The 24,371-nt window shown below is 41.9% G+C and overlaps 1 protein-coding gene across 1 annotated transcript; it reads left to right on the plus strand.

Moving 5' to 3' along the window:
• Positions 1 to 4,753: 4,753 nt before the first annotated feature.
• ZNF667 (zinc finger protein 667) lies at positions 4,754 to 14,761 on the plus strand. Its single transcript, XM_045850998.1, is given in 7 exon segments — positions 4,754 to 4,786; positions 5,383 to 5,509; positions 6,837 to 6,886; positions 6,888 to 6,927; positions 13,020 to 13,058; positions 13,061 to 13,994; positions 13,996 to 14,761. Coding segments are annotated over 7 exon segments (1,815 nt in total). The 3' UTR covers positions 14,588 to 14,761.
• Positions 14,762 to 24,371: the final 9,610 nt, after the last annotated feature.

Consider the following 24,371-nt stretch of genomic DNA (forward strand, 5'->3'; position numbering starts at 1 on the left):
GTGGTGTGAAGTGATCATGAGACGGCAGCAGGTGCTGTTTTCATATTCAACACCCAGGTTTCCCAGGGCCTCTCTCAACTCCAAAGCCAGAAATGGCCACCATCAGTGACTGTCAATCCCTTTATCCCTCATCTTTTCTCCTCCAGTTTTGAAATCCAGCCCCACCCCTTGGCTCAGAGACTGGGGCAGGGGTTACAAACCATGACTTTGCCTGAGTGTCACCTTGGGGAGCTTAAAAAAAGAAAAAAGAAAAAAAAAACAAGAAAAAAATGAGACCTAGATTCAGACCCCAGAGATTCTGATTTAATTGATCTGGCATGGGGCACAGCCATCACTATTTGTCAAAAAGCTCCCAAGAGATTCTGATGTACAAACAGGGCTAAGAGCTACAGCTCTTGCAAGTTTGTGGGCTCCGCTGGGGCTTCTGGGAGTGAAAGAAATGGATTTGGTGGAGAGGGGAGGAGATGAGTGGCCAGTGCTTTCCATGTCTTAGCGAAGGCAGTCCTGACAGCTGCGCAGCTCTTCAGTAGAGATGTCCCGGCTTCATCCTGCAGGTGAGGAAGTCCCTTTCTGTGCAAAGAGGAGAAATGGCCGGGCCCACGTTCATGTGCTGCACCTGTGTATTCTGTTGTAGCTGAACTTGGAGCAAGTGTCTTTGGGTGTCAGCGGCCCCTGGGGCCAGCAGGTTCAGGGAAGGGGCAGTCTTTGAATATTTGACAGGCCCTGGCTGAAGGGAAGCAGGGACTGCCTGTGCATTAAATGGTTGTCTTTCAGGTGTTAGGATGCATCCCCAACTCAGTGCCCAGCACAGCCTTTTGGTATCAGAGAGGTGCTGGGGCTGAGGGGGACCCTAGTTGTCTGCCCCTGAGGAGAGGCACAGCCACCGCCCAGTAACCCTTTGAAGATTGTTTCCCTCCAAGTGCCAGCCATCCTGGCCTTAGGACCAAGAATTTAGCTTTGTGCTTTCCAAAGCCCTTTTCCACCCTGTGATCTGGACTTGGGAAGACAGGCTGGCTGTACTGCTGTGCCCTGTGGTGTCGATGCAGCCTCTCGGTTTCATTTGTGGCGGTGGTGTTTTGACGACGCAGTCACACATGCGTGGTACAAAAGGCCAAAGTATAGATGGGGAAGATGAAGGGCTGGGTTCCATCCCCTGCCGGGTGACCCAGTGTCCTTCCGCAGAGACACTCACTGCCACCAGCTTCTTGATTAGCCTTCCAGAACTTGTTTAGGCCTTTGCAAACTCATGTATCTGTACCCTGTGTTTCATTTTCCTGAAGTGGTTTTTCTATACTACTTTCCCCCCATCATTGCACTGTCTCTTGGAGGTTGGGGTTAGGGTTGGTTTCTCATGATTCATATTTTGAATCAGAACAGACCCGTTATCTAACTCAGAACTGAATTATGGTCTTGGTTTGATTCCTCGTCCCTTCCCCCCACTCTCAAGGGAGAACTTGAACATTGAGAGAGGGAAACACTTATAATTCCATTTCCCAGACTGCCTCTGGCTGTACCTCACTCAGAGAACAATCTCAGAGCTTTCTACAACATGTCCACTGTTGGTGCAGGGTGTGACGATGGTGCTCTCCAGACATGCGGCTGAAGCATTTAGGGGTGAGCTGCCATCTTGGCCACAATTTACTTTAAAATGATTTTTTTTTTACTTTTTTTGTTTTGTTTTTTAGCTTGCTTTCTTCAATTCTTTTTAAGTGAAGAAAATGTGAATATTGGATGAAGAGTGGTCAGGTGTTCGCACCTTCTAGATTTCAGATTTTTCAGTGGGGATGAGGAATAAAATGCATACCCCATGTCTGCGTTTTACAGACCGGCCCTTCTGCAGAAGACAAGTTCAGAGGGCTTGGGGTGACTGCAGGCAGAAGTGCTTTGTGATGCGGTCTCTGCATGGAGCAGTTGACACTGCCACTGACCATCGGTGGGCCAGAAGCGTTCGGAGCTGGTCCCTGAGTCAGTCTACACAGATTCCCTGTGCACTGCTCTGTGCTGGTGCTGTCAGCCCGGGAGGGAGGCAGTGAGCAGGAGTCAGACGCCTGCCTCGTGGAGCCCGTCCTGGCGGGGACCCTTGCAACCACACACATAGGTGGGGAGCAATGGGTGCTGTGAGCAAACTGGAGTGGCAGAATGGTGTAGACTCCATAAGGCAGGGCAGCGCTGTCCCCTGCCACCAGTGCAAGACAATTTAAAATTTCCAGGAGCCATGTGGAGAAGAGTAAAAGACAAAACCAATTAATCATTAAAGTTAATTTAATAATGGATTTTATTATTTAACTCAGTACTGTTGGGAACAGCCCTGCCTGGTATCAGAAGCTGTAACCCCTGCCTAGGCTAAGGCTAAGGGAACGCCCTTGGAACCTTAAGCCAGCAAGGAGACAAAAGCTTATCTCCCTGGCAGGAATGCTGCTTCTGCTGCTTCATTCATAACTGAACCCCAAAGCTTGGTCGGTTAGCCAAAGACGGGTAAGATTCCCCAAGGGGGGGACGACCTAAGACAGGCACGATCATGTGGGAGGCCCCCAAAAGAAGGACTTTGGGGGCTACAGCAAAAGGGGGTGATGGACCCTCGCTCCTCGGCTTTGACATAGCCTGAGTCCTCATCTTCTGGGAGAAAATCTCCTTATCTCTTGGTTGCCTTAGTTCCCTTGCTCCACCTAAGCCTGAAACTATGACAGGGTGGTGCAGCTCTGTGCTGAAAAGGGGGAATTCCCCAGGTGATCAGGCCTAAGAAAGAACATGTAAATTACTATGAAACCTTCTTTGTTTAGCATGCTCTCAGTTGAATGAGAAGGGTCCAAGGAGGAAGTTAGTTTGTTCCTCAAAGTCTTACAGTTCTTTGACCCTGACTCAAAATAGACCCTCAGAGTTCCTTGTTATCTATTGTTCCTTACTTCCTCGTAATGAGTAATGTACTTTACCTGAATTATTATGCAAAACAAGCCCAATAAAAGCAGGTCTGGACGGTAAATCGGCGCTCTCCCCACCAGGGAGGGTGGCCATGGCACCCTCCTGGAGAGAGGGTGGCCAAGTGCTCCCCACTATAGGGGGTGGCCATTCTGTCCCTACTTCTGTTACAGGGTGCAGCCAAGAGGGGGGATCCCAAATAGGCATTTGAAATGGGGTCCAGAATTCAAGGTGTCCAGGAGATTTTAAGGTGTCTTCACCCCTTCCCCCATAGGTGTGAGTTGGGAGAAGGGGCACACAGAGCAAGAACATGCAGGGCAGCTCTGCAGCTAATCCATGGCATGGTCATTTAGCATACCTATAGCCTTTGGCTGGTCACTTAGATATGCTAAATAGCTATGGCCATGCTCAAGGCCAGGGGGATGGAAAGGGACCTCCCCCACCCAAGATGTGACTGGGGGGCAGGTCCCCCGAGTTACAGCGCCTGCGTGGGAGCTCGGAGAAGATTGGCTTCAGGACATGGGGTCACACCTGCCCAGACCCACGATGGCAACCAGAAAAAAGCTGGAGAAGACAGCAGATTGAGGGCAAGTGTGCCCGAGTGTAGGAGAAGTCGGAAATGGGGCTGCAGAGGAAGATTGGCGTGGGAATTTAAACCAAGAGGCGGCAGCCATTGAGGGGAGAACCATGCACTGTGGAAGTGCAGAGAGGATCACAGCCATTGGGGAGGGAGAACCACGCGCCTTTAGCAGAGTGGGGATCCCCGCAGCTTTAGAAAGGGGAACCACCACCTGGTTTTAGCAGAGATCCCAGCCACTCAGCTGAGGGTGCTGGGAACCCAGGGAGGTCTCCCAGTCGATATGGAGTACTAACTGGGAATAACCAGAGGACTGCCTGAGCCATGGACTTCTATTTCCTTTCCTGAGATATGGTACTCTGGACTGAGCAAAGGGGAAAGGAAGGAAGGACCGTGTCTGTTTGTGGGTGTTTTAAAGGGACTTTGGGATTTTTGATAAAGACATTAGGTCACTACTTTAAGTTTGTATAGCATTAAATAAACATTTCCTTTCCTTTTCACAAATCTCTGGCATTGAGAGACGTCTTTCCTCGGGCGGCGGACATAACAGACCCGGGGGCTTCTTTCAATAATAGTATATTGTCCCAGGCCCCCCTTGTTTGTTCTGTAACACTTCTCCACAGAAACTAGTCTGTCTCTGTGCATGTTTTTTCTCACATTTCGACGAGACATCCACAGCGTTCCGTGATCACTGCTGGCCGGTGACCTACTCATCACAGTACATCTGAAACATTATGGTTTCAGCTTGTAATCAGTCTAAATAGTTACCAGTGATACAGTTTACATGCTTTTTCTCATACGAGTCTTCAAAGCCAGTGTGTGTCTTGCACGCAGTGCCCCTCCATCTAGTTGTGCCGTGTTCACTGCAGATATTTGTTCTGTATTTAAATTTCATAAAGTTTATCATTGGAGAAGTATATTCACACACCCCAGTTGTTCTGAACATACCTTAAAGTTTTACAGTAGCTGAAATGAATCCATTTTCAATTTTAGTTTAAAAATAAATTTTAATTTGGTAATTTTCATGTTTTAATAATAAATTCACAGAAATAACATAAAATCAAACACTCTGTTTCTTAGTTGCATGAGCCTTGTTTCCAGGGCATACTTGTCACACTGGCTGGTGGCATGCCTGCAGTTCTTGTAGATTCCAGGGTCACCCAGAAGGCCAATGAGCCTCTTGACCTCTGTTCTCCTGCAGCCCCACCTTCCCGGCTTGCTGCCCCTCCCCAGGTGAGGACTCTTGGAGGGGAAAAAAGGATGCCTGCTGCAGGAGGAAAGGCCAAGGCCAAGGTAAGCAGCCCTTTCTCTTCCTTTGGAAAGGTGTCTTGTGAGCTGTGGACCATTTACTTTTCCTCCAGGGACTCTTCCTGCCCAGTAGAGTCACAACCAAGACCTGGTCCCCAAGTTCCTCCCATCACCACAGAAGGTGGGAGCTGAGAAGGGCCCGCTCTCCTTTTTTCTCAGTGTGCACATGACCACTCCCCCGTTGGTTCAGCACCTCAAGGGTCTCTGCCAACATCATTGGGAGAAATGCCCTCCCCACAGGGAAGGTGACAGCCCCCGATTTCCCACAATGGAGGTGCCTGACCGGGCGGGACCTGCTGAGGCACAGGTGGACTCCTGTGGACAGGTGGACAGGTGTTGCTCTCCAGAGCTAAACTGCTAATGTTTTGTTTCTATGTAATACGCTTGCAGTCTTACATATCATGTTGCGTTGTGTTGCATTGATGTTAATGTACCTGCCCCTTCTGGTCTCAGCACCTCCAGATGTGTCCTACATAGCTCCCTGGCCCCTGTCTCTCCTGTGTTTGAGACAAGTCCTCTGTCTGTTGCAGGCATGTGGGAACTCGAGCCCACCATGACAGGATGGGGGTTTTCCATTTCAGGCACCAGTGATGTTTGGGGACCTGACCGTCTACTTCTCCCTGGAGGAGTGGGAGGGACTGAGCCCCATATAGAAGGATCTGTACAGAGACGTCACGTTGGAGAACTACCAGCACCTGGTCTCTCTCTGTAAGGCTCCCCCATAATCCACATATGCCCTTTGAGGGATGGGAACCAGCCAGTCTGGCCTGGAAAACAGCAGCCACTCCAGTCTGGGTTTGTTTTCTTTTTAACAGCTTTATTGAGATACAATTCACACACTGTATAATTCACCCATATCGAGTGTCCAATTCAGTGGTTTTAATTGTATTGGCAGAGTGTGTGTCCATCAGCACAGTCATTTTAAAACATCCTGCCACCCCCCGCCCCCAAAGAATCCCCATGCCCATTCGCATCACTCTTCCTTTTCCCCTGCCCACTAATCCCCCCAGATGAGGCAAATACTCCTCCACTCTCTGTCTCTATAGACTTGCCTGTTCTTGGCCTTTCATAGAAATGGAGTCACACAGTATGTGACCTGTGTGTCTGGCTTCTGTCACTGACCACCATGTTTTCAAGGTTCATCCACCAGTACTGGGTGTCAGTGCCTCATTACTTTTTATGGCTGAGTAACATTCCACTCTGTGGATGGATCGCATTTGTTTCTCCATCCATCAGTGAATGGGCATTCAGGCTGTTCCCACTCCACAGCTCTTATGAATATACTGCTCTAAACATCTGTGTATGAGTTTTTGTATGGATGCATATTTTCATTTGGGTATGTAGCTACAAGTAGAATTGCTTGCTGGTCATATAGTAGCTGTGTATGTAAGTTTTTGAGGACACCTCACTTGTGTGAAGACAGTTTAATATCATGAGTCTACAGGTACTGGTAAAAGGTGATTAGTGTACCCTAGAGTAACACAGAGGTGGTAAGGCAGGACATAGCCACCCTCCCAGGGCAAGGGGAGAGCCTAGAGCTTTCAGGACTCTGGGGGACACAACCTTGTATAGGAGGATTGGGTCACATTGCCTGATTCTGCACTCCTGACAGGGCAAGATGAGCCTGGTTCTGGGGGTGGATGGGAAAGAGTAAAGCAGAAATTGAAACAACTAGAGCCCCTACCATTGGATACTCCCAGGGCGTGGCTGGCTAAGGAGAGGTGTGGGTTGCGGAGCCTCCGTGTCAAAAACAGCTCAGACAGAAGGGGCATCAGGAGCCGAAAGGCAGCAGCTCAGTGACCAGCCTCAGGAGTTTCTGTTCCTGCTTTTCAGGGAAACAGCCAGCTTTGTAGAGTTAGGAAGGAAAAACTGCTGCCTGTGCCTGGATTTTCACCCCCCTCATTCTCTGACTGCCCTTCTGGTCCTCTGGGCTCCCTTTGTGCTGATGAGCACAAACCTGGCTGTTGATACAAGGCTCAGCTCTGATGTCATGGCACCCACATCACATTCAATTCCTATGTTTGTCCTGTTCCAGGACTTTCTTATCAGAGGCCAAATGTGATCACCTTGTTGGAGAAGGGGATGGTGCCCCTGGATGGAGCCAGTGAGAAGAGGCAGGGGCCTGGGTGAGTGAGAGAGCCAGGGCTTAGAAGTTCTGTGTAAGAGCACATGCCATTGGGAGGGGGCCACCCTGTGAGGTAATAGCTGAGAGCCGCTTCCCCACCTCCTGGGCAGAAAGTTAAGTCTCTGCAGTGTGATCCATCCCCTCCACCAAGGGAGAATAACTAACATTTTATAAGCCTTTACTGGGTTCCAGCCACCCCTGTAAACACACGTTTCTCCCAACAATGCTGTGAGGCAGGAACTATTGGTATTATTCTGTAGACAAGGAAACTGAGGACCAGAGAGCTTTAGTGACTTGCCCCAGGTTGCCCAGCTAGGAGGTGGCAGCAGAGCTGGGTGTGAACCCCAGCGTCTCATCTCAGGAGCTGAGATCCTAACACCCTCATTTCTACCTGCCACTTCCCCTGCCTCGGCTTCCATAGTTACCCTCAGAGAAAGTGCATTCCTATCTTTAATGATAGCACCTCTAATGATAATGTCCCAATGTTCATTTTCTTCATTCCTCAAAAAAATCAAAAATCTTTTCCATAACTGTTTATTTTCACTACTTTGTAAGAACTTATTCCCTTTTCTAACAGATTCCTCTTTGGTTGATCAAGTTGTGTGGATTTTTGTGGGGGTCTTTTTTTAACACTTCTGTGAGTTTTTTTTAATTGTGGGGGTGGAGCATAACATTAAGTATACAATCCTAACCATTTTAAAATGTACAGTTTTGTATCCACGTTGTCATGCAGCAGATCTCCAGAACTTGTCCATCTTGCAACACTGAAAGTCTGTGCCCTTGGTCACCCGCATTCTGCTCTCTGTTTCTATGATTCTGACAACTGTGGGTACTTCATGTGAATAGAATTGTACAATATTGGACCTTTACTTACTGGCTTCTTTTACTGAGCTTAATGTCCTCGAGGTTCATTCATGACATAGCATGTGGCAGCATTTCCTTCTTTTTAAAGGCTGTGTAATGTTCTATTGTATGTATGTTCAGCCCATCCTCCATATTCTATTCCACATTCATGGTTTTAACCAACTGTGGATTGAAAATGTTTGAAAAATATGTTGCATCATACAATGGTTGCACCTGTACTAAATAGTGCAGACTTTTTTCCTTGTCATTATTCTCTGAATAGTACAGTATAATAATAACTGTTTACACAGCATTTACGTTTTAGATATAATACATAATCTAGAGATAGTTTAAAGTTTACAGGAGGATTGTGTAGCTTATATTGTAAATATTGTCATTTTATATAAGGAACTTGAGCATCCATGCATTTTAGAGTCCATACGGGACCTGGAATCAATCCCCTGAGGATACTGAGGGATGACTGGACCACAGTTTTTAAATCCATTCATCTGTCAATGCTTCCACCATTTGCTATTGTGAATAATGTTGCAGTGAACATGATTGTACAGATATCACTTTGAGATCCTGATTTCAATTCCCTTGGATATGTACCCAGAAGTGGGGTCACTGGATTGTATGGTAGTTCTAGTTTTAGTTTTCTGAGAAACCTCCATACTGTTTTTGACAATGGCTGCACAATTTTTCACTTCCTCCAATGGTGCACAAGAGTTTGGACTTCTCATCTTGCCAACAGTTATTTTCTGTTGTTGATTTTATTTGGTTTATGGTGACCATCCTTATGGGTGTGGGGTGACATTGTGGGTGTGATTTGCATTTCCCTCATGATTAGTGATGTTGAGTGTCTTTTCATGTGCTGGCCATTTCTCTTCTTTGGAGAAGTGTCTGTTAAAGTTCTTTGCCCATTTTAGTAGGGTTTTCTTTTATTGTTGAGTTGTAGAATTTCCGTATGTATTCTGAATATTTACCCCTTACCAGATTTGCAGTTATTTTCTCCCATTCCTCAGGTTGCCTCTTCACTGTTCATTGTTTCCTCTCATGCAGAAGTTAAGTCTGATGTAGTCCTAGTTGTCTATTTTTTATTTTGTTCCCTGTGTTTTTGGTGTCATATCTAAAAAATCAGTACCAAATCCAAAATCCTGGAATTTCTCCCTTGTGTTTTCTTCTAGGGGGTTAATAATTTTTGATCCTATATGTAAGTCTTTAATCCATTTGTAGCTAGTGTTTGTATTTGGTGGAAAGTAAGAGTTTTACTTTATTCTTATGCATGTAGGTATCTTGTTTTCTCAGCACCATTTGTGGAGGACACTGCCCTTTCCCGTTGTGCAGTCTTGGCACTCTTTCTGAAAATTGTTTGACCAGCTTGGCAAGGGTTTGTTTCTGGGGTCTCTATTCCTATTGGTCTATATGTCTGTCCTTATGCCACTACCGCACCATCTTAATTACTGTCGCTTTATAGTATGTTCTGAAATCAGGAAGTTTGAGGCCTCCCAATTTATCCCTCTTTTTCATGACTATTTTGGCTACTCAGAATCCCTTGAGATTCCATATGAATTTTAGGACTTTTTATCTATTTCTGCAAAAAAATGTCATTGGAATTTTGGCAGGGATTGCATTGAATCTGTAGATCACTTCAATCATTTGGTCAGTTTTACAATATTAAGTCTTCCAATCCACAAGCATATAGTATCTTTCCCTTTAGCTATATCTTCTTTGGTTGCTTTTAGCAATCTTTTGTAGTTTTCAATTTATACATCTTTTATCTTTTTGATTAAATTTGTTTCTAATATCTTTCTGATTTTATAGTAAATAGGGTTGTTTTCTCAGTTTACTTTCTGGAGTGGTCATTGTTAATGTATAGAAATGCAACTGACCTTGGAGTGTTGATTTTATATCCTATCACTTTACTGAATTTATTTATTGGTTCTAATAGTTTTTGTGTGTGGAATTTTTAAAATCATGTCATCTGTGAACAGAGAAAATTTTATTTTTTATAATGTCTTGTATTTCTTTTTCTTGTCTAATTGTTCTGGCTAGAAGTTCCAGTGCTATGTTGAATAGTACTGGTGAAAATGGGCATCCTTGCCTTGTTCCTGGTCTTGAAGGAAAGGTTTCAGTCTTTCTCCTATTTCCTGTGATATTTGCTGTGGGCTTTTTATTTATGGCTTTTATTATATTGAGATAGTTTTATTCTAGTCCTAGTTTGTTGAGTGATTTCATTATGAAAGATTGTTGAATTTTGTGAGGAGCTTTTTTCCTGCATCATGTGGGATGATCATGTGTTTTTTGTCCTTCATTTGTTAATGTGATGTGTTATGTAGATTGATTTTCCATCTTCAACTATCTTGGCAGTCCAGATATAAATTCCACTTGCTTGTGTGTATGATCCTTTTCACATGCTGTTGAATTCAGTTTGCTAATACAGTTACCCTTGAACAACATAGGGGTCAGGGGCATCGACTCCCTGCATAGTTGAAAATCCGCATGTAACTTAAGTTGACCCTGCGTATCTGCAAGTTCCAACCATAGATCAAAAATACTGTAGCTACATTTATCTTCAGCTGGTTGAATTCATGGATACGCAACCCAGGGATGTAGAGGGTTGGCAGTATATTTATTGAAAAAATCTTTCAATTTATTTCTGCTGACTTTGGATTTAATTTGTTTTTCTTTTTTTACTTTTCTAAGGGAGCAACTTAGGTTATGAATTTTAGGTATTCTTTTCTAATATATGCATCCAATGCTAGGAATTTCCCACTAAGCATGGGTTTCACTGCATCCCACAAATTTTGATGAGTTATGTTTCTATTTTCATTTAGGTCAAAATATTTTTTAATTTCTCTTGAGATTTCTTTTTAATACATGTGTTATTTAGAAGTGTGTTGTTTAATCTCCAAGTAATTGGGGATTTTCCACTGATCTTTCTGTCACTGATTTCTAGTTTAGTTCTATTGTAGTCCAAGAACAGACATTATATGATTTCTGCTCTTTTGAATTTGTTAGGGTGTATTTTATGGTCCAGAATGCTGTGCCTTGGTGACTACTCTATGGGAGCTTGAAATGAATATGGTTCTGCTGTTGTTGGCTGAAGTTGTCTGTAGCAGTAATTATACCCAATTGAATGATGGTGTGGTTGAGTCCTTACTGCCTGCTGAAGCTGTCCATTTCTGAGAAGGCTACTGAAGCTTCCAGCTATGAGAGTAGATGTGTATGGTTCTCCTGGCAGGTCAATCAGTTTTTGTCTCAGTTAGGTTGATGCTGAGTTAGGCACATGCATTGTGAATTGTTACATGTTCCTGAAGAATAGACTTCTTTATCACTATGTAACACCCCTCTTTATCTATGCTAACTTTTCTTGTTTTTAAATGTGCTGTGTCTGAAATTGATATAGCTACTACTGCTTTCTTAGGATTAGTATTAGCATGGTATATTTCTCTCCATCCATTTACTATTAATCTCATACATCTTTATATCTAAAGTGGGTTTCTTATATAGAACATACAGTTCATTCCTAGGTTTGTTTGCTTTTTAAGATCTTGTTTATTTTTAGAGAGGGGAAGGCAGTGAGAAAGAGAGGGAAAGAAACATCAATCTGTGGTTGCCTCTCATGCACCCCCAAGTGGGGACCTGGCCCACAACCCAGGCATGTGCCCTGACTTGGAATCCAACTGGCAACCCTTTGGTTTGCAGGCTGGCACTCAATCACTAAGCCACACCAGCCAGGGCTGGTTCTTGTGTTTTGATCCACACTGACAGTCTCTTTTAATTGGTGCAGTGAGACCATTTACATTCATGGTGATTATTGATATAGTTGATATATAATATCAGAAATGAATATATAGGTACCGTATTTGTTACTATTCTCTTTTTGTTATCTTTGTTCTTTGTTTCTCCTTTTGCCATCCACTCCTCTTCTGCCTTTTGTGTGTGTGTGTGTGTGTGTGTATGTTGTTGTTTTTTTTTTAGTGGATGCCCTTGAGTTTAAAACATACTTTTACAACTAACCCAAATCTACTTTCAAATAACATTGTACCACTTCATGGGTAGCATGAGTACCTTATAACAACAAAATAAAGCCAATTGCTTCCTCTCATTCCCAGTATCATTGTTTTCATTCACTTCATTTAAATAAATGCATAAAAATACATAATCGAATACATTCTTATATTATTGTTTTGAACATACCATTCTCTGTTAGATCAATTAAGAATAAGAAAAATAAGAGGGTTTTTTGCCTTCACTATACCTTTTTTGGTGTTCTTCCTGTCTCTCTGTCTCTCTGTACATCCCAATTTCTGATCTCTACTGTTTTCCTTCTCTATATGTGAACCTCTTTTTAACATTTCCTGCAGGGCAGTCTGCTGGTAACAAAGTCCCTCAGTGTTTGTCTTTTTTCTCTTTTACTTTTGAAGTACCATATTTTTCAGACTATAAGATGCAACCCCTTCCCCCAGTTTGTGAGGAATAATGGTTGTTAATACTGCTGTTGAGTTCTGTTTACATTTACATTGGTGAAATCTTATGTTATTTATGTTAGTAAATATTTTACCACATTTTTTGCTTCAAATTTTTTTTCCTATTTTCCTCCTCTAAAACCTGGGTGTGTCTTGTGGTCCAAAAAACACAGTATATTTTCACAGACTAAAGAATTTGAGGTTAGTGGTTTCTCTCTTCAAAAGAGAGTTGCCAATGGCGCTTGCAAAAATCAGAATTTAGTTAAAAAGCCTACCCTGCCTCAAATTTAATCAGCCTAATGAAATTCATTTTCACAGTATTATTTTTTCCTGACCTTAATTGGGCAAAATATCAAAAAGGTTAAGTAGTTTTAAATTCCTCTTCTAATACTTTACAATTCTCACCACTCTTTTAGCATTTCAGAGAGCTACTTTAGTCATCTTAAATGACTATTAATTTTTATATTCAGCTTAATAACCCACAACTTCAGACCATCTTTAATTTTTATATTCAAAAGGAACATGTACACTTCAAAAACAATGACAAAAATCAGAATGAAGGAAAATACTATATCAGTACTTTTCCCAGAAAGGATGCTTTCTATTTAGATGCACAGCTTTCAGATATTTTCAACATATAAAATGGGATCATTCTTGCAGTAACATTTGACGAACTAATTCTTCACTTAATATTCTAGGATACTTTCTATGTCAGTTCAACTTACCTATTTACGACAATTTTTTAAAAAATAACTATTTAATTTTTGGTATCTTGCAGACTCAGAGTTTAAATGCAAGACCAAGAAGTTACGTCCAAACATTGCAACAAACCTAAGCAATGCATCTATCAGAAACCATTTTCTGTAGCATGAAAAGGTCCCCCAGGAAAGAGAGGCTGCAAGAAAAATTCAGTCCTAATAAAACCCGAGAAAGTGCATCCAGGGAAGAATTCTTTAAAATATAATGACAGTGGGAAAATCTTTAGTCAAAGTTTATGTTTTAAACTCCATCAGAATTCTCATACTGAAGAGAAGCCTTATGAATGTAGTAATTGTAGAAAAGCCTTCAGACAGGACTCAGCCCTCATCCTCCATCAGAGAATTCACAGTGGAAGGAAAAGCCATGAATGTGGTAACTGTGGGGAAAGCTTCATTCAAAGAATGACCCTGAATGTCCATGAGAAAATGCATGATGGAAAGAAAACCTTTGGCTGCGGGAAGGCCTTCAGTCAGTGCCCATCCCTCAGTCTACATCAGAAAATCCACCTTGTGGAGAATACCCCCTGGTGCAGAAAGTGTGGGAAAGCCTTCATTCAAAGGTCATCCCTTTTACTTCATTGGAAGACTCAAAATGGAAAGACAATATGTAAATGCAGTAAATGTGCAAGAGGCTTCAGTAAGAGGTCAGTCCTTGTTGTACATAAAAGAATTCACACTGGAGAGAAAACCCATGAGAGTGAGAAGGCCTTAAGTCAGCAGGGAAGTTACCTTTTAGAGAACCCCTATAAATGTAGAAAATGCAGAAAATCCTTTAATAGGATTTCATCCACTATGCTTCATCAGAGAATTCATGCTTCAGAAAAACCTTACATATGTGATGAATGTCAGAATGTCTTCAGGTGGCTTTCAGCCCTTATTCTACATCTAAAAATTCATAATGGAGAGAAACTGTACAGATGCAATGAATGTGAGAAGGTCTATAATCGGCACTCATCCCTTCTTCAACACCAGAAAGTTCATACAAGGAAAAAGAAACTTTGAATATCAGGAATATGGGAAGATGTTTTCTGAAACTGCCAACCTTAAAATTCATCAGAACATTCATTCTGAAGAGAAACCTTTCAAATGCAATAAATGTGGTAAAGTGTTTGGCTTCCAGTCATTTCTTATTAAACATCAGAGAATTCATACTGGAGAAAAACCCTACCAATGCGAGGAATGTGGGAAGGCCTTTGGCCATCGAATATCTCTTACTCAACATAAGAGAATTTATACTGAAGACAGACCATATCAATGTGATCAGTGTGGAAAGGCCTTCAGCCAGAGTGCACACCTCACCCAACATGAAAGAATTCACAGTGGAAAGAAACCATACACGTGTAAAACATGCGGGAAGGGCTTTAGTCAATGCACATCCCTTATTCTACATGAAAGAAGTCATACTGGAGTAAAACCCTATGAATGTAATGAGTGTGGGAAGGCCTTCAGCAGTGGCTGGGACCTTATCCGACATCAGAGAAGTCATTCTTCAGAGAAACTCTATGCATGTAGTAAATGTGGGAAGGCATATAGTTGGAGCTCATTCCTGATTTGACATCAAAGTACCCATTCAGCACAGAAAGCCTAATATTGTTACAAAAGCAAGGACTGAGGCTCAAAGTAGCAGGGACAGAGGCATGAGGAAAAGACATTTGTCTCTAACAAAAATTTTGCAAAAATGGGATCATTTGATGATGCATCCCACTTTGAAAACCAAACAGCAAAAGTCCTTGGTGATTTTGACCTGAGAATTTGAAATTAACTGAGGCAGTGACCTAATCATAGGTCTTAATCAAGCTCAGATGATTGGATCCTTCGTTTTTCATAAAGATTCTTTATTTGATAAGAATCACTGATGGCTTTTTTTCCAATGTAGTTTTAAAGCTATTTTGTTGGTCATGTACAACAAGGCAGAATTGTAAAGTCCATTTTTGTGGGTGGGGCTTTGAACCTGATTTAATGTCATGTGAAGAAAGATTTTGGGGTTTGTTCCTTAGAACTAGAACTATCATATATAAGGGACTTCCTGGAAAACTAGGATGTCACTTTCAGCTGACAGAAATTTGTGGGTGATAATACAGAAGAGTGAATTCTTGAATGGGTAAAAATGACACAATTGTGTGGAACAAAGAGACATCACGATACTATCTCCATAGATAGGAGGTTTTATGACCTTTGTGATGTGAAAAACCTAACAAGCCTGACAGGGTAATAATGGTGAAGGGGGTGCGGGGAGTGGGAGTAAGGTGGAAACAGGATACACCAAAGACCAAGGAACTGCTGAGCAGAAATTATTTGTTTTATTTAAAAATAAATTTGTCTATATTTATATGAACATTGGTATTTTCAAGTAAGAACACTGGCATGCAGTAAGTACCTGATGGAGAATGGGGCCTCGTGGACTGAATGTGTCTCCTCCGAATTCATAGGTTGAAGCCTTTCCCCCCAAAGTGATGGTATTTGGAAGTGGACCCTTTGAAGAATAATTGGAGTTAGATGAGGTTATGAGGATGGAGCCGTCGTGATGGGATTCATGTCTTTAAAAGAAGGGACACCAGAGATTCACTTTCTTTGCCAGGTCAGGACAGAACTGTCTATAAGCTGGAAAGAAGACAGCTGTCTATAAGCCAGGAAGCTAACACTTCACAGCACCCAACTGTGCTAGCACCCCGGTCTTGGCCTCTCAGCCTACAGAGCCATGAGAAAGAAATGTCTGTTGTTTAAGACCCCAGTTTGTGGTATTTTGTTATAGCAACTGAACTGGTGAATATATAGGAAAACCCCTGGATCTGTGTACCAGGCTCTTCCCCTGTGAGCTGTTCACCATAATAGTGTCCAATCTCTTTCTAGCTTGTGCAAAATACGTAAGAATTGAAATCAGAGTTCTTTTTTGTAAGTGGGTTATATACAGTTGGGTGCTTCTGTGTACATTTTACCTCTGCAAAAGCTATTTTTTTAATTTTTTAATTGACTTTTAGAGAAAAAGGAGAAAAAACATTGATTTGTTGTTCCACTTATTTATGCATTCATTGTATGTGCCCTGACTGGGGCCAGGGATCAAACATGCAACTTTCATGTATCAGGATAGTGCTCTAACCAACTGAGCTACCTGGCCAGGGCTGCAAAAGCCATTTTTAAAGCACACATATCATATGGTATTTATCTTTTGCTTAGTATAATACTTTCCAGTTGCATCCATTCTGTCACAAAGCATAGGAGCTCCTTCTTTCTGCTGCATGGAATTCCATTGTGTAAATGTACTATAGTTTTTTGATCCATTCACTTGCTGATGGGCACCTAGTTTGCTTCCAGCACTTGGCTATTGTAAAGTGTGCTGCTATGAACATTGGGATGCATAGGTTCTTTTGGATTTGTGTTTCAGGGTTCTTAGGATATAATCCTAGCAATGGAATTGCTGGGTCAAAAGACAGATCCATTTTTAGTTTTCTGAGAAAATTCCATACTGTTTTCCACAGTGGTTGTACCAGTCTGCAATCCCACCAACAGTGCACTAGGGTTCCCTTTTCTCCACAACCTCTCCAGCACTTGTTATTCGTTGCTTTGTTTATGATGGCCATTCTGACTGGTGTGAAATACCATATGATTTCACCTTTAACAGGAACCTAATCAACAAAACAAACAAAGAAAATATAACCAAAGACACTGAAATTGAGAACAGGCTGACAGTGACCAGAGGAGAGAGGGGAGGGAATTTCAGGGGAAAAGTGGAAGGGTTTGCAGGAACAAGTATAAAGGACACTGGACAAAAACAAGGTGGGTGTGGGGGCTGTGATGGGGGTAAAAGGCAGAAAACTGTACTTTAACAACAAATAAAAATAAAAAACACCCGTATCTTGTTAAGAAAACTTTGTGGAATGTATGTTCACATGGGTTAGGTCTCTCTAACTTCGACCACAACTGAGGAAAACAACCACATTTGTGAAGTGTGATCATACATGCAGTATAAGGTATGACAATTTTTTATTTAAACTTTTCACATCAGTTCTATAAAATCATTTAAAAATCTCGAAGGTTGATTTTTATTACGTTTATTATTTACATTCTTATGCTAATTTCTGGTGTTCGTTGCTCTTCGCTTATTAAGGTGGAAATTGAAGTAATGGACTTGAGAGCTTTCTTTTAAAACTTAAGCAGCTAGTACTATTATATTTCCTTTTAAATACAGCATTACACATTTTGATATTCAATGTTCTATGTCTCATTCAATTCAAATACTTTCTATATTTCATTTTTTGGTTTTTCTTTTGACCCATGGGTTACTAAAAATTGGGCTATTTAGGTCCAGATATTTGGGGATTTTCTAATTATCTTTCTGTTACTGATTTCTAATTTAATCTATTCTGGTCACAAGAACATTTTGTATGACTTGAACCTTTTCAAATTTATCGAGACAAGTTGTAAGGCCTGCAGTGTGGTCTGTCTTGGTAAATGTGCTGGGTGCATTTGAAAAGAATGTATAGTATATTCTGTTCTGGGGTGGAATCATTTCAAAATGTCAATTAGGTCAAGTTGGTTGATAGTGTTGTTTAAGTCTTCAATATCCTTACTGATTTTCTACTTGTTCTGTTGAGAGATGCATTCAAAATCTCTTACCATCATGGATTTGTCTGTTTCTTCCTCTAGTTCTATCAGTCCTTTCCTTGACTTCAGGTAACTTCCACACATGTGTTCTATTCACTATTCTGATAAATACCATAGTTTACTCAGGTAAAAATTTTGCAGATGTCTGTGTTGTTTTTTCTCTAAGAGCACTCAGGCGCTTTATCCTGCGAAGTGTAACCACCTCAGTCTCCTGGAATCCCAGCTCCATCTCCTCCACTTGGAAACACTGCAACCTGGAAATTCCACATGCAGCTCCCTGGGGAGGTCATAGCACAGCACTCATCTCATTAGTGTCCCATGTCCCAAGGATCTCTCGTTGCCAGATGTCCCGAGTCTCTTAAACACCAAGGTTTTATGTATTTTGTTCAGTTTTTTAACATTTTAGGTGGAAGGGTAAACTATTCCCTCGAATTTCATTTTCACCAGAAGTGCAGATCCCAAATAAGCATTTTGTGAAGGAAGGGATCACTAGGGGTCAAGAATCTGTTTTCAAACAACATTTCAATTAACATTCTTGTACATATATTTTGTAAGGTTTTTTGTTTTAAGATTTTTATTTATTTGAGAGAGAGGAAGGGAGGGAGAAAGGGAGAGAAACACCAATGTGCAAGATATGGGTTGGTTGCCTCTCGCACACCCCCAACTGGGTACCTGCTCCGAAACCCAGGCATGTGCCCTGACCAAGAATCAAACTGGCGACTTTGGTTTGCAGGTGGGTACTCAATCCACTGAGCCACACCAGCAAGGGCACTTTTGTACGGTTTTACCAATGTTTTTGGAGAATGAATTACTGGATCAAAAGACAGGCATATTTTAACAGATACTGATAACTTGCCTTTGCTATTTAAACTAGTATCTATGTAGAATGAAGGATTATTAGAGGAATTTCAGGTACCTTCACCCAGTGCTACTTCTTTCCCACCAAGTTGGGACATATTGTTACAGGGTGCAGCCAAGAGGGGGGACCCCAAATGGGCACTTAAAAGGGGGTCCAGAACTTAAGGTGTCCAGGAGATTTTAAGATGTCTCCATCCCCCCACCCAGGGTGTGGGTTGGGGGAAGGGACAAATGGAGCATGGGCCATTGAGAGCTGTTTTGCATAGCAACAGCCTTGCAGCTACCCTCTGGCATGGTCATTTAACATATCTATAGCCTTTGGCTGGTTGCATGGATATGTTAAATAGCTGTGATCATCTCTGAGCCAGGGGAATGGAAGTAACTTCCCCACCAAGACGTGACTGGGGGCAGATTCCCCCAAGCTACAGCGCCTGCGTGGGAGCTCAGAGAAGATTGGCTCCAGGACATGGGGTCACGCCTGCCCAGACTCAAGATGGCAGCCCAGTAAAGCTGGAAGGATATGAATTCTGGCATGTGAGGCCGAGTGTGAGAGGAGTCGGAAATGAGGCTGCTTTAGGAAAGAGAACCACGCAGCTTTGGCAGAGTGGGGACTCTCCCCTTCCCACAGCCCTGAGGAGGAGAGCCATGCTGCTTTAGGAGGGAGAGCCATGCACAGCCCAGAGAGAGAGAACCACACGGCTTTGGCAGAGTGGGGACTCTCCCCTTCCCACAGCCCTGAGGAGGAGAACCATGCTGCTTTGAGAAGGAGAACCATGTGGCTGTGGAGGTGCAGAGAGGATCACGGCCATTGAGAGGAGGAAGAACCGTGCTGCTTTAGGAGAGAGAACCACGCGGCCTGGACAGAGTGGGGACCCCCACAGCTTTAGAAGGGGAACCACCACCTGGTTTTAGCAGAGATCCCGGCGACTCAGCCGAGGGTGCCGGGAACCCAGGGAGGTCTCCCAGTCGAGAAGGAGGACTAACGAAGAACCAGAGGACTGTCTGAGCCATGGACTTCGTTTTCCTTTCCTGAGATACGGTACTCTGGACTGGGCAAAGGGGGAAGGAAGGAAGGACTGTGTCTGTTTGTGGGTGCTTTAAGGGACTTTAGGATTTTTGATAAAGACATTAGGTCATTACTTTAAGTTTGTACAGCATTAAATAAACATTTCCTTTCCTTTTCACAAATCTCTGGCATTGAGAGACATCTTTCCTAGGGCGGCGGACAAAATGGACCCGGGGCCTTCTTTCAATAATAGTATATTGTCTCAGGCCCCCCTTGTTGTGTTCTGTAACAATATTAGCAAGGTTTTTCAGTTCCTTCTGCTTGCTTTTTCTCCATTACATTCCTCTTCTCAGAGGGTGCCAAAGATCCTGCCATGTTCTTTTAGTGTGTCCCTAATTGTGGTTTCCCTATTACACTTTTTAAAATTCCTCACTCGGGAGATACGTTTTATAGATTTTAGAGGAATGGGCAGGGGACAGGGAGAGAGAATGAGAGAAACATTGAACTGTTGCCTCCCCTGTATACCCTGACTGGGCATCAAACCTACAACCCAGGTATACACCCCAACTGGGAACTGAACCTGCAGCCTTTCCATGTATGGGATGATGCCCAAACCAACTGAATCACCTGGCCAGGGCTATATTACACTTAAATAGTGTGTGATATGAGGTGGTATCACTTTCCTATTTTAATGATGGTGGCATATTTATTTTTTGCCCCCCCCCCATTTTAGAGGGAAGTTGGATAAGGCTGAGTCTACAGTATTTCATAGGGCCTCTGCAGGGCTCTGCAGGGCTAGAACTTTAATTTTTGGAATGAGTAGAGTTCTTCCTGATTTAGCTGTTTATTAACAGGCAGTCATCTAGAGTAGCAGGAAATTTTAGTCCAGTGGTTCCCAAACAAGACGACATACTGAAATCACCTGGGGAATCTGATTTATGAAAATGCATACTTCAAATTATCAGGTCAGGGTTAGAGCCCAGGATTCTGGAACCCTAACAAATTCTTGAGTGATGCTAACACTGCTACTTTGTGGCCCACAATCGAAGCAGCAAGGATTTGGCCTTTACTTTGCGGTCCCTGCTCATTATCGGTCACACAATAAATCCCCTTTTTAGACCCTGTGTTTCTTGAGCCATCTGGTCCTTGTCCTGCCACAGAGACTAAACAGAGATAGGGAAACTTGAAAAGCCAGACTTTTGAAAGTAATGCTGTGGCTGAAATCAAGGTGTGTGTTTGTTTGTTTTGTTGTTGTTTGTTTTGTTTTTGTTTTTGTTTTTTGCCCAGATACACCACTGCTTTGGAGTAATTTTGTGCTCTCAAATGCAAGAGCAGCTTACTCCCAGGATTCTTACCACATTTAGCAACATTTCTTTGTGGACTTTGAGGCTCAGAATTGTATGTCTCAACTTCATCCAAGATGGAGCTTCCACATCTGATTCTTGTTCTTGTTGCTTTTCCTTGGTTTCACAGAGAAGGGGCAGGTAGAGACACCTTAGTTCCACCACTTAAAATTCAGAAGTTAGTAAATACATTTAAAGGTTCCTCATACACACATTCAAATTTGCCTTCTCATGAATTCACCACTCTTCTGTAGAGACCAGAAGGGACTGGGAAATGAAGTTTCCTTACTTGAAGCCAACTGTCTTTATAGATCAGATCCATCCTTCCTGAAAGTCTTAACTTCCTGGTAGTTGTGTCTCTACCTGACACCTTTGATGAGGGCAGCCTTCTTTGGAAGGCTTTGACAGTAGCTCCCCTGACCCAGGTGGCTCGATTGGAGCATCATCACATATGCCAAAAGGTTGTGGGTTCAGTCCCTGGTTGGAGTGCATATGGGAGACAACCAATTGATGTTTCTCTCTCACACCGATGTTTCTCTCTTCCCAATCCCCCTTCTCTAAAATCAATAAACATATCCAAGGGTGAGGATTAAAAAAATAATAATTATATGGTTGATTGTCCTAAGTAGATGGCAGGCAGTTCTTCAGATACTCTCACTATAGATCTGTTTCCCCAAATGGCAAGGGTTACTGGGATCTCTGTATGTTACTGGGAAGGGTAAGGGAGTCAATGAGAGATTCTGCAAATTCCAAAAAAGTGTCAGCTTAGGCTGCTCTCACTGTAGCTGCCCTAGTTCACAGTAAGTCCATTCCATTTTTTCGTACTTTAACTTTTAGAATCATGTTACATTCTTGTTTATAACATCAAATATTACTAACACTAAATTCTCTCTTGACAAGAATATCCAATTGAAGTCCCCTCCCCAAAAGAAACACTTACTGGTTGAATGTGTCTATTCAGAACTTTTTCTGAGCATATACCTACATAAATGTATCAGGAATGTATTTTAAAAATGTAATACTTTTATGCCCTGGCTGGCATAGCTCAGTGGATTGAGCACAGGCTTCAAACCAAAGGATTGCTGGTTTGATTCCCAGTCAGGGCACATGCCTGCATTGCAGGCCAGGTCCCCAGTGGGAGACACGTGAGAGGCAACCACACATTGATGTTTCTCTCCCTCTTTCTCCCTCCCTTCCCTTCTCTCTAAAAATAAATAAAATCTTTAAAATATATATATAATACTCTTATATATTCTGAAAAATTTGCTTGTTTCAATCAATGTCTTTTAGTTAAATCCACATCAATAGTCCATTCTTTTAAACAGCTGCTAGTATTTCTACTAATGCCTCTTCCAGTGTTTCATGTACTGACCATGCTGCCTTCCAAAGGAGCTATAGTGAACATTTTTAAAACTTCAGTGCCTCCAAAGTGGCTGTGATGAGTACTCTTTTTCTCCCCACCACTAACAACTTTTAAGATTACATTATTTAAATTTGTATCTCAATACTAGCAAGGTTGAGCAGGAACTCATTTACCAACCACCCATATTTCTTGTCGGTTTTGCTCATCCTTACCCTTTGTCCACTTTTATACTTGCTTAGTTGTCCTTTATTTATTGATATCTTACATCTCTCCCTTTGTATTAATTATCTCCCTTTCTGTTGCCTTTTAACTTTGTTTGAAAGCATGCTAACTTTTGATGTTAACCTCATTAATCTTCCTTTATGACTTTCATTTTGTCTATTTTAGAAAGATATGTCCAACATCAGTCATAAACATACTATATTTTCTTCTAACTTTTGCTAATTTACTTTCATATTTAGGATTTTATTGTATGGGAAGTCATTTTTGTGGGTGAAGAGTCCCATTCAGTGTACTTATGGAAGAGAGGGTGGAGTGGGAAGAAGCTGGGAGGGGATACTAACATAACTTTCATGTAGAAAAGCACTTAACAGTCCTGTCATTGCCTCCACAGTACCCCCAGGCTCCACGCAAGCCAACTCAGAGCCTGAGCCTCTGCAGGGATCTTTGCAGATGGGTCCCCATTACTGAATCCCTTAACATGTGAACGAACATTTTGGTTAGCAGTTTCTCATGCTACATCTCATGAATAAACACTGATCTCTTTTGCCTTTTACAAAATGTAACTTGTCCAGTGATGACCCTCTTTTCTGCTTTTGTTTCATACCTTTTACATTGTTTTATCTGTTTACTGGGTATAAAGGGGAGATACACTTGTGTGTTTAACTGCAAAGAAAATCTTGGTTTGCCCCATGAAAATTCTAATATTGACAGCTGCCTTTCACAAAGGTTGTACAGTTCCTATCTCCTCACCCAGCACATAGAAGTATCTCTTTTCATGTGCTTTTGCGATGCAGTTCATTGGTTTAACTTGTATTTCTTCTGATCCCAGTGAGATTCACTACTTACCATGTGTTCATCTGTCACCTGTTGCCTCTTCATACACTTTGCCCATGGGGAGAAGTGTCATTTTCTAAGTAATCATATGAGCACTCCTATATTAAGGATATGAATTTTATGAGTTAATGATTTCCTCTAATTCTGATGTTTGAACCTCTTATTTATACTATCTTTGACTATATAAACACTTTATTAAATAAAGTTCTCACACAGTCAAACCTAGAATCTTAGTGTGTGTGGCTTCTGGATACACATTGTGTTTAGGAAGATTGCTCTCACTCCAATGAATGATGGGGTTGTTTTGTACAGAGCCGAGTCAATTTTACCACTACTGTTAAGCCACTGGCATGAAATATCACCTTTATGATATACTTCCTTTATATGTATATCTGTATGAATGTATATGTTCACATAATCTTTCAAGCCTTAAGAAACTCTTAGGCTTTTGTTAGGTATAAGGAATCTATAGGTTCAACTGGGACCTACTAACACTTGTGTAATACTGAGTCTTCCCCCTCCAGAAGGGTGTTTTTCAAGTCTTTTATTCTGTTTTAATCATTTTTTTGTACCTGTATTCATGTGAGTTGGTTAATGCATTGATTGCATTCTCAGAGTCAGGAAGTAATATAAAGTGTAAAACAAGTCAGATATAAGGGAACAGGGAATGGTTTGAACTGTGGTAACTGGAAAACACATGCCCACCTAAAGGGATTCATATTTCTTCTAAGCTTGATGCACCGAGTCTAACATGTTTGTGGGCAGCAGTTCATGAGTAATTGATCTATAGTTTTGGTTTCCTTTCCTGTCAATCAGGAACTCCATTTTAAATGACAGATGTAATACAATGCATTCACGGGGAATTGGGAGCAAGGGTCAAACTTAGACTATTTTTCAGTCTTCTTTGGTTGACCTTTTCAAGTTTTCTTTTTTTAAGCATCTATTTTGTCTTTTGTAAATGAAAAATATGTATCAGTAAATTTTACTTACCGCAAGTTGATTTTTAAAAGCTGGCTTCTTAGAACCATGTAATGAAGTTAGTCATATCCCTGTATGTTCAAGCTGAACTAGAAGCCACCATCTCACTGTGTTATCATGTACTCTAACCTCAGTCCTGCTGTATAAGATTCCCTGGTCACCCACC

The sequence above is a fragment of the Phyllostomus hastatus genome, unplaced genomic scaffold (assembly GCF_019186645.2).
Source record: "Phyllostomus hastatus isolate PE091 unplaced genomic scaffold, TTU_PhHast_1.1 phas_contig_133, whole genome shotgun sequence".
In the NCBI taxonomy this organism is placed as follows: domain Eukaryota; kingdom Metazoa; phylum Chordata; class Mammalia; order Chiroptera; family Phyllostomidae; genus Phyllostomus; species Phyllostomus hastatus.